Here is a 10,532-nt window from a genome sequence, read left to right as displayed (position 1 = left end):
CTGCTCTCCACAAGGGCAGGGCAGAGTTTGCTTCTCTTGGCTCCAAGGCACCATTTTGTGCTCTGCCCTTGTAGTGGGCATGGCAGAGTTGCCTTCCTTGGCTTGGTCACCTAATGTTGCTCTCCTAGAGGGCATTCTGCCCTTGTGGAGGGCAAGATTGCTTCCACTATGAGTTGCGGCACGCTTCTCCCTTGATTCGGCCACGCTTTTCTTTCCTCGGCTACACTTTCTTAGGCCACGCTTTTCATTTTCTTTTCTTTTCTTCACCTAAAATAAACCAAACAACCACTCAAAGTATCACTAAATTCAAGAGGCTTATAAATCAATTAAAATGCAATTAAAATTAGCTTAAACCTCATGATTTATCATTAATTTCATAGTGGTTGCTTGATTTAAAGAAGTTATGCATTTTCACTCCAAATCACTTACTTAGGATGCAAGAAAGTGCATAAATGCTAACAAAACAAGTGAAATTAGCTTGAAAAATGGGTATATGATGACTTGTCATCAGGTGGGCAAACAATAGTGATGAATAAGGAGTGCAGTGCTCTCATTCAAACAGAGCTACCTACAAAAAGGAAGGACCCAGGGAGATTTCACATCCCCTGTGCTATAGGAGAAATAATGATTGATAAGGGACTCTGTGACTTGGGAGCAAGCATCAACTTAAGGCCTCTATCCCTCATGAAAAAGCTTCAAATCAATGAGCTAACGCCCACGGACGTAATCATCAAATTGGCTAACAAAACTCAAAAACAGGCAATAGGAGTGGTTGAAAACGTGTTAGTGAAGGTTGGGAACTACTTCCTTCCCACAGACATCTTGGAGATGGAAGAGAATCACATCCATCCCATCATCCTGGGGAGACCATTCTTAGCCACAGCCAGGGCACTTATAGATGTGGAGCAAGGAGAGCTAATATTGAGGATACATGATGAACAACTCATTTTCAATGTCTTCAAACCCTCACAAGAAGCAGATCATGAAAACAAAGAATCAAGGGAAGAGCACAATAAGGAACTGATGGAAGAAACAAGCACGGAAGCACAAATAATACACCTGAGAATCCCTCTGGGTGACAAGTAATGTGGTCAGAAGAAACAATAGCCAAGTGTAACCCAAGAGGAGCTAGACCCACCAGAGTCATATGAGACCAGCAACAAAATTTTCCTGGAAAAAGAAACCACAAGGAGCAAGGCAACATCAAGGGAAACAAGGAAAAAGGCCCCAAGGGGATGGAGGAACAAGAAGATCCCTATAGAGGATTTCTCTCTAAGAGATGAAGTGATCTCTGCTTATTTTCCACCTATCCCACCTCATCTCCCCACCATCCCATCTCACTTGCCTCAAGTGTACACTATCAGCAAAATTCTTTCCTTGGAACATGTGGAGCTTCTTAATAAAGCCAATGGAGATAGATTCACTGCAAGAGGGGAAGATTTGAAGCATTACTAACCACCCTGACAAAGGACAACCGTCAAGCTAATGACGTTAAAGAAGCGCTTCATGGGAGGCAACCCATGTTTTATATCCTTTCCTTTAAATCTTTAATAGTAGTTAATAAAGCAAGTTCATACCAAATCAATTTCGATAAAACACTTAGATGAATTTTTGTATACAACATATAGTGAACAACAAGTTGGTGTTCAGGGCACACTAAGATGGCACATACACAATTCATCTCATGTTAGTCTTAGAGTCTTAATCAAATCTTTTTACACCACATGCTCACAAACTTAGCTGGTCGGTTGGTTTGCATTCATGAATGGCACTTAGTTAGTCAAAGGCAACAAATATAAAAAAAAAGTAGTTAGCCTCCCATTCTTATTTTTCCGCCACAATTCAAACTAATCTCTCTTTTCTTTTGTCTTGTAAGGGAATTGAAGGGAATGCTGGAGGGAACTGGTGGGATAACCCAATGGGGGGTTGGTTCGGCCACTTCGCCAAGAAAACTACACACATGTCTTAAAGGGGAGTACCTTGGGAAGTGTTGCCAAGCAACATTGGGAGAAGGATCACCTTGGAGACTGAACCAAGAACCTCATAAAAGTAGTGATCCTTGTGCCCATCTAATGCCAAACCCCAACCGTCCACTGTTAAGCCGTACCATCAATCCACACCCTTTAATCACCCACCATTCTCCTATATATAAATACAACTTCACTTTACACCCTGCCATTCCAATTCCTCACTTTCGGAATACACACTAAACACTTCTTCCCCATCAAAAGCTTTCTCACACACTCTCAAAGCTACATCTTTTAAGCTGTAATCATCCATACTTCTACAAATTTGAAATCAAAGGGTACTCATGGCATCGTCGAGCTCTAAAAGAAGAAAAGGGAAGGAGCCTATGGAGCAACCCCTTTTGATGAGAAGAAATTTAGAACCTTTCACCATGCATTACAATTTAGATGGATGGCTGATAAAGAGATCATATATGAGCTAGGCTTTCAAGTCACAAAAACTGAGTGCCCCAAAATCACAGATAAGGTGGAAAAAAGAAGGTGGGAGCTTCTCACTGATCCGGTCACAAGAGTAAATGCAACTCTTGTAAGAGAGTTTTATGCAAACGTGGTAAGGTATGATAAGGGAGATGAATCCTATATAAGCTTCGTAAGAGGGGAAATGGTGGATTTTATTCCCATGAACATCATGAGGGTGTTAAAGCTACGAACCATACCATTCGCAGAAGAGAATTATCAATCCAGAATAGATAGCATTCCCAATTATGACCAGATTGTGGAAGATATCTGCATACCAGGAGCGGATTGGGTAAGAGATTCCCATAGGAAGCCCAAATTCATCAAGAGAGGGGATCTCACCCTGAAGCAACGGGGTGGTTTAAAATTATAAGGAGATCCATCCTTCCCGCCGGAAACAACTCGGAGGTAAACCGTAAGAGAGCAACAATGGTACAATGTATACTCAAAGGGGGAGAGATCAAGGTTCATGAACTCATAGCTTAGGGCATTCAGAAGTTTGTCGTGAAAAATGATTCTGGAGGAAGGTTAGGCTACCCCAACACCATTTTCTGTCTGTGCGCAAAGGCTGGGGTGGTGTTCGAAGATACAAACCCCGAGTGGATAAAAGTTGGCATCCCATTTACTTTTCGATGGATGTATGTCGTTGCACCTCTCTTACCTCAACGAAGACTAAGAAAGAGGCCAGCCCAGCAAGTTGAAGAAGGACAAAACCCAGAGGAGCAAGCCCCAGCCACTTTAGACATGCACCATTTACAAGAAGCTATTGATGGCTTGTCTAGGCAATACATGGAGAATCAAGGGGCACAGAAGGAGTTTCAACTGCAAATGATGGATCGCCAAGAAGAATCATTCTCTAGATAGATGAATCAACAAGGGGAGTGGCAAAAGTAATTGATAGAGCAGCAATTGGAACAAGGGAGACAGTGGGTTGAATCCTTCCACAGGTTGAACCAAAAGCAAGATCAACAACAAGAAGCCATCCAAAAGCTAATCAATATCCAAGCACATTAAGGTGCACACATTCATGATATGCATCGGAAACAAAGAGAACAGGCAGATCTTTTGGATGAATACAGAGCGTTCTCCGAAGGAGTCTATATGAGTGAGACTGGATATCATGTAAACACTCAAGCCAGGCTCAGATACTTAGTCGGACAACTGCCTATATTGCACCCTGGGATCACAAGATATGAGGACATAAAGGATGAATTAGCACGAGAGGAAAGAGAAAGAGCCAAAAGGAGTCATGAATCAGTAAGGAAGACACTGAAAGATTGGAAAAGAGCCAGAATGACACGGATACAGGGAAGTGCAAGTGAACACAAAGAGGACAAACAAGAGAGAGAGCATGAACATCCCCAGAAGTAAAAGGTGGTGGAGTTCCCTCTTCGTTATATCTTTTTTAAGTTTAAATAAGGAAAATCATGTATGAAATAGAACATGCTTCCATAGTAACTTAAGAATTTTCAATTTTGTCTTTAAGCTTCCATTACTTAAGTTTATGTTGCTGGTCTAAGTCCCTGGCTTTCATTTTCATCTTGCTTACATGTATGCTTGTCGTTTAAGTCAAATAAAAGAAAATGTTATGAAAAACAAGAGTGGGGTTTATCTTGAGAAGTAAGTTCTCAACGTTTGTGGTATGGTAATTGATTAGCTATGTTGGTTCACCAACAAGGTATATAGGCAACTATATGCTCTAAATCACATGCTTGAAACACATCCTATGAGACTAGGCAACCAACAAGATCCTAATAAGAAAAAGAGAAAAAACAATAAGAGTTTGAAAAGAGAAAGAAAATTAATAAGAAATAAGGCTAGGCACCAAGGGTTTAAATCTTGAGGCATGTATTTATGGTGCTCCTGTGCAAGGGATATCTGATGATTGGATTTTTTATGGTTTAGAATTTCACTAATGAGATCTCGTTGTAAAGTATAGTTTCTAAACCAAACAATAATCCTTTCATACAAAAAGTTGTTTGTCACTAGTACAAACCCCTAAATTTATAAACCGAAGTATTCAAACCTCGGGTCGTTCTCCCTAGGAATTACAATAAAGTGTCTTGTTATTGGTTTTGAGTTATTTTGGGGTTTTGGATAAGAAGCATGAAAAGTAAATGGCAATGAAAATAAACTAACAACTATAAAATCTCTTGGCAAGATATGAGAACTAGAAATCCTATCCTAGTTATCCTCCTCAATTATGATGAGAATTGTTCATTGCTACCACTTAGTTAACCTCTAACCATGGAGGAAAGTCAAGTGGATGAATCAATTTGATTCCTCAAGTCCTAATCAACTCCTAAGGAAAGACTAGCTTTAGAGGCATTCAAATCAATTAGCAACTTCTCCAATTATCAATCAACAAAGGAATTAGATAACTCAAGAGTCACTAATTACTCCACCTAGGCCAAGAGGAACAAAACCTACACTAAAATCCAACCAAGCATTTCATCAAACACTTGGAAGGCATAAAAGGAAAGCATAGTAAATTGATAACAAGAATAGAATCTAACAACAATTATTGCAAAGAATTAATAACAACAATCAAGAAAATCACAATTATCATGAATTACCTCAAATTGCTTTATTGGAATAGGAAATAAAAGAACAACAATCTATCCAAAACAAAATGAAGAATTACAATTATTAAAGCACATAACTAGAAAGAGGAAGAGGAGAAGATTAAGAATTGGCAAAGGAAAAGTGGATCAAAGCATGAATTAAACCTAGATCTAAGAAGAGAGATTAACCTAAACCTAATCCTAATCCTAGAGAGAAGCGAGAGCTTCTTTCTCTAAAACTAATCCTAATTATGCTATATGATTCCCTAGATTCAATAATGATGCCTTCCCCTCAATCCTTGATCCTTTTATTCCTTCCTATCAGCAATTAGTGCCAAAAATGGGTTCAGAAACCCTCTCAAATCGCCAGGCACGTGTTGCTTTAATGAAGTCATGTGCGGTCATCGACGCGTGCGCGCACGGTACGCATGCGCGTCCCTGGCCGATTCTGTAATGTGCGCGCGAACGCCTTGTGCACGTGCACGTGCTTGGCCGAGATCAATTCTTTTGTCTTTTGTGCTTCTCTCCATTTGCATGCTTCCTTCCTTGCTCCTTTGATCCATGCCTAGCCTATTTCAATCCTGGAATTACTAGCAAACACATCAAGGCATCTTATGGAATCAAGGAGAAATTAGAATTCATCAAAGTAAGGCTTAAAAAAGCATGTTTTTACACTTAAGCACAAATATGGGAGAGATAACAAAACCATGCTAATTCATGGGATAAATGTGACAAAAGGTTATCAAAACACTCTAAATTCAATACAAGATAAACCCTAAAAATGGGGTTTATCAACCTCCCCACACTTAGACATTAGCATGTCCTCATGCTAAAATAAGAAGGAACTAAGGGGTGTGACATTTATTGAATGCAACTAACTATATGAGTCCTATCTAAATGCAACTACCTAAAGTAAATGCAAATGCTTAGCTCAAACATATCAATTTCCAAAAGAACATGTGTAAGCACAATAGTTAGGACAATAGGAGTTAAGTCCAAACCACAATTGTATTGAATTATCAAAAAGGAGTTCAAATTTGCAAGAATATAGATAATATGGGTGAATAATTGAACTTTTGAACCCTCACCGGATGTGTATCCGCTCTATTCACTCAAGTGTTTAAGGGTTAATTCACTCAATTCTCTTCTAATCATACTTTCCAAAATTTGATTTTCTTCTAACAATCTACACTTATTCAATGCATGCATAGATTCATCATGAGGTCTTTCATTTTGGTTGTAATGGGGTTAGGGTCAAGGTAGGTTCATTTATGGTTAAGTGAACTAGATTTTGGATCTTGGATTAGTATAGACTTTCCCACCTAACCTACATAATGACCAACACAAATTCAAACTACTCTAACTACCCATTCTTCACTTTTTCTTACATACTCACGCATTCTTATTTGATTCATAACACCTATGCATTGATTCCTTTTATTGACTTCACTTTGGGGCATTTTGTCCCCTTTTTATTACTTTTCTTCCTTTTTCTTTCTTTCTTTTCTTTTCTTTTGTTTTTTTCTCTTTTATTTCTTTTTTTTCTTTTCATTTCTCTTTTTTTTTCTTTCAAACTATACACAAGAGCGTCAATGCATAAGGTCTATACATTTAAGCAATACATGAATATGTTCCCATTTCCTAATTATGAAAGTGTACTACCCTTTTTCATCCCATCCAATGTTCCCAAGCCTTACCAACTTCGAATAATAAACACTCTCTCTAGCCTAGGCTAATCAAAGATCCAAACAAGGACTTTCATTGGTTTTCCGCCTTGGGCTTGTAATGTGCTAAAATGAGAATAAGTTGGTTAAGCACAGGCTCAAAATTGGCTAACAATGGGGAGTAAAAGGTAGGCTATTTGGGTAAGTAGGCTAATGAAATAATGGCCTCAATCATACAAATGCACAAATACAAGAAATAAATGGACATCTAGAATCAAGCAAATCAAGGATCACAATCATAGATAGAGAACAATTTCACACAAGAATGGGAAATAAGTGGTTATAAAATGTAACCACATCAATAGGCTCAAATCTCACAAGCTTGTGTTCTATGCTCAATACATGCTTCACAGAGTATAAAATTCAAGCAAGTTTCACCAAAAATTTTCTTTCAATCAATTGGGTTAATGCCCTATATTTAAATTTCTTGAAAAATCTCAATATTTGACTAAGAATTGTTGTGATTGAAAAATTCAAAAATTTCCTTAGTTTACCCTTTCCTTTTCCGCTTAAAACCACTTTCTTATGAAAAAGGGTGACTAAGTGTTGCAATTCAAAGTATGATTTCTAATCACAACCACAAATTAAAAAGAAAGATATGCAAAAATGTATAAAGACAAATCCAACTAAAAGTATGGAATCTATCATCCAAAACATCTAAAAATATCCAAAAGCATCAAAATATCTAAAATCCCAAAATAAGCAGTAAAGGTATCCAAAGTATACTAAAAATGCATCAAAATATATACAAAAGATATGCAAAATAGGATAACTAGGAAAGTGCTACCGGTGACCTCCCCACACTTAAGATCAAGCATCGTCCTCGATGCTAAACCAGAGGATCAGTGGAAGGTACAACGGTAGGTGCTGAATCTGTCTGAGGCTGTGGAACCAGCTCCTCATGAGTCTGTGGTGGCTTTGTGGTGTCTGGAGCAGCTGGTGGGACATCCTGCTGCTCATCGGAGGCCGGAGAATCGGGAAGCGGAGGTAACTCAGCACCCAGAGAAATGAGCACTTGGTCCATCCGATCCAGTCGGCATCTTACATGGCGCCTCTCGCGCTCTAAGAACCGAAATAGACGCTGGACCAGTAGATAAGTCGGCTCAGGTGCTGAAGGTGGAGCTGTCGATGAAGATGGAGCTGCTGCTGTAGAAGAGGATGGGGCTGCTGTAGGGGCTGATGGTGAAGGTGTCCCCACGACTGCTCTAGCCCTAGAACGGCGTCTAGCTGGGGGCTTCTCGTGCACCCAACCACTCCAAGGAATAGTAACCTTCCTGTCATCTGCATCAGGGGGTGGTGGTATCACATCATCCTCTAGCCAGGAGACTTCAGCTAGGGCCGCCATACTTGTGACCAAGGTAGGAAATGGAAGTAGGCCACGAATATGCGCCCGCCACATGCATTGTCGAATAAGTCGAGGAAAAGAGATATCCTTCCCCTCCATAACACACCCAATCAGCAGAAGCATCTCCATAGGGATCTCAGAGAAGTGAGTGGTAGGCAAGACATAGTGGGCAAAAATCATCTGCCAAGTCTTGGCCTCTCTAGTCAAGTGAGTAAACAGCATTCCCTTAGGCTTGGTATTGTTGGAATCCATAACCCATGTAGCATCCGGTAAACCGATCACGCACCTATGTGTGGAAAACGATCCAACACAAAACTCACCGGCAAGTGTACCGGGTCGCATCAAGTAATAATAACTCACATGAGTGAGGTCGATCCCACAGGGATTGAAGGATTGAGCAATTTTAGTTTAGTGGGTGATTTAGTCAAGCGAATCAAGTTTTGGTTGAGTGATTTGTGTTTAACAAGAAGTAAATGACAGTAAATGTAAAGGGGGAAGGGAGAAGTGCAGTAAATTAAAGAACAGGAAAGTAAATTTGCAGAAACTTAAAGAACAAGAAAGTAAATGACTGAAACTTAAAGTGCAAGAAATATAAACTGCAGTAACTTAAATGGCAAGAAAGATAAATGGCTTGAATATAAAAGGGAATTGAGGACTGGGATTGCAAAACATAAACTAAGAAGAATTGAATTGACACAATTAACAAAACAGGAATTGAATTAGAAGCAATGAAAGCTTAAATAGAAATTAAAGTAAAGTGCAGCAAGGTTCACAGAAGAACCCAAGTGAATTTTGATCTCAGGACTCAAGGGCTTAGGTAGCAGAGCCTAAAACCCAATTTCCTTCCCAGATCTGAATTATCTAAGCAATTGACATAAAATTAAAGAAGAAGCAATAGAAGAACAGAAATAAAATTGAATTATGCAGAAAACAAAATGAGAAGAGTTTGAATGGGAATTGAGACAGAATTTCCTCAATTTCACACACCCAAAACTCAGAAACAGAAGATTAGAAGTGCTCAAGCAAGAATGAGGAAGAAGTGAGATCAATCCTCCTTCCCAATTCTCAAAATTCTCTTGATCCTCTTAGCTCTCGGTCAAGTCTCTCAAGAACAATTGCAAGAGAGTCAAAGCTCAAAGAAAAAGTGCAAAATTCCAAAGCTAATCCAAAGGTAAGTCTAAAAGGTAAAGTAAAGGTAAAGGTCCTAATTACATCAAACTAGCTTCTATTTATACACTTTCTATTCTGCCCTGCCCGCGCAGAGGGCAGGGCAATGTTCCCTCTTTCACGTCCCGTGTTCGAAACACGGCTGTGGCACACATTTAATTAATTTCCTTGGTTTCTTGGCACGGAACTCAACCTTAAGTCCTAGCTTCCTCATGGTTCCTTGTTCGAGTCTTGTGGCATGCATGGGTGACATTTTTCCCTTGAATTTCTTCCTTAGAGAGCCCGATACTGCCCTTGTGGAGGGCAGGGCAAGGTTCTCCTCTTCTTGGTTCCAAGGCACACTTTTGTGCTCTGCCCTTGTAGTGGGCAGGGCAGAGTTGCCTTCCTTGTTTGGTTCCCTTATGTTGCCCTCCTAGAGGGCAGTGTGCCCTTGTGGAGGGCAATGTTGCCTCCCCCTTTGCATGCGGCACACTCCCTTGGGCTTTGACCACACTTTCCTTTCCTTGGGCTACACTTCTTAGGCCACGCTTTTCCTTTTCTTTTCTTTTCTTCACCTATAATAAACCAAAACAACCACTCCAAGTATCACTAAATTCAAGAGGCTTATAAATCAATTAAAATTCAATTAAAATTAGCTCAAACCTCATGGATTAACATTAATTTCATGGTGGTTGCTTGATTTAGAGAAGTTATGCCTTTTCACTCCAAATCACTTACTTAGGATGCAAGAAAGTGCATAAATGCTAACAAAGCAAGTGAAATTAGCTTGAAAAATGGGTATATGATGACTTGTCATCATGCCTCACGTTAGAGCCCACGTTAACTAGGTTAACATGGCTTCTAACGTGGCCTTGCTAACCTTCGAGAACGTTAGTGACACTTAACATTGTCACTAACGTTCCAGTATGCCCCTATGTCTCACGTTAGAGTCCCACGTTAACTAGGTTAACGTGGCTTCTAACGTGGCCTTGCCAACCTTTGAGAACATTAGTGACACTCAACATTGTCACTAACGTTCCAATGTGCCCCAATGTCTCACGTTAGAGTCCACGTTAACTAGGTTAACGTGGCTTCTAACGTGGCCTTGCCAACCTTCGAGAACATTAGTGACACTCAACATTGTCACTAACGTTCCAATGTGCCCCTATGTCTCACGTTAGAGTCCACATTAACTAGGTTAACGTCGCTTCTAACGTGGCCTTGCCAACCTTCGAGAACATTAGTGACACTCAACATTGTCACTAACGTT

General features: G+C 39.8%; 1 protein-coding gene across 1 annotated transcript; it reads right to left on the bottom strand.

The window, feature by feature from the left end:
• Positions 1–7,600: 7,600 nt before the first annotated feature.
• Positions 7,601–8,116, bottom strand: LOC107479228 (uncharacterized). Its single transcript, XM_016099376.1, has one exon. It carries the CDS (start codon positions 8,114–8,116, stop codon positions 7,601–7,603), a length of 516 nt encoding a protein of 171 aa, XP_015954862.1.
• Positions 8,117–10,532: the final 2,416 nt, after the last annotated feature.

This window comes from Arachis duranensis, chromosome 3, assembly GCF_000817695.3.
Source record: "Arachis duranensis cultivar V14167 chromosome 3, aradu.V14167.gnm2.J7QH, whole genome shotgun sequence".
Lineage (NCBI taxonomy): Eukaryota > Viridiplantae > Streptophyta > Magnoliopsida > Fabales > Fabaceae > Arachis > Arachis duranensis.
Note: the sequence above shows the minus strand (reverse complement) of the source record. Positions and strands in the feature narration are given on the sequence as shown.

What these genes read in the sequence shown, in the direction of transcription:
- LOC107479228 (XM_016099376.1), bottom strand. Translation starts at nt 8,116, where the DNA reads ATGGCGGCCCTAGCTGAAGTCTCCTGGCTAGAGGATGATGTGATACCA.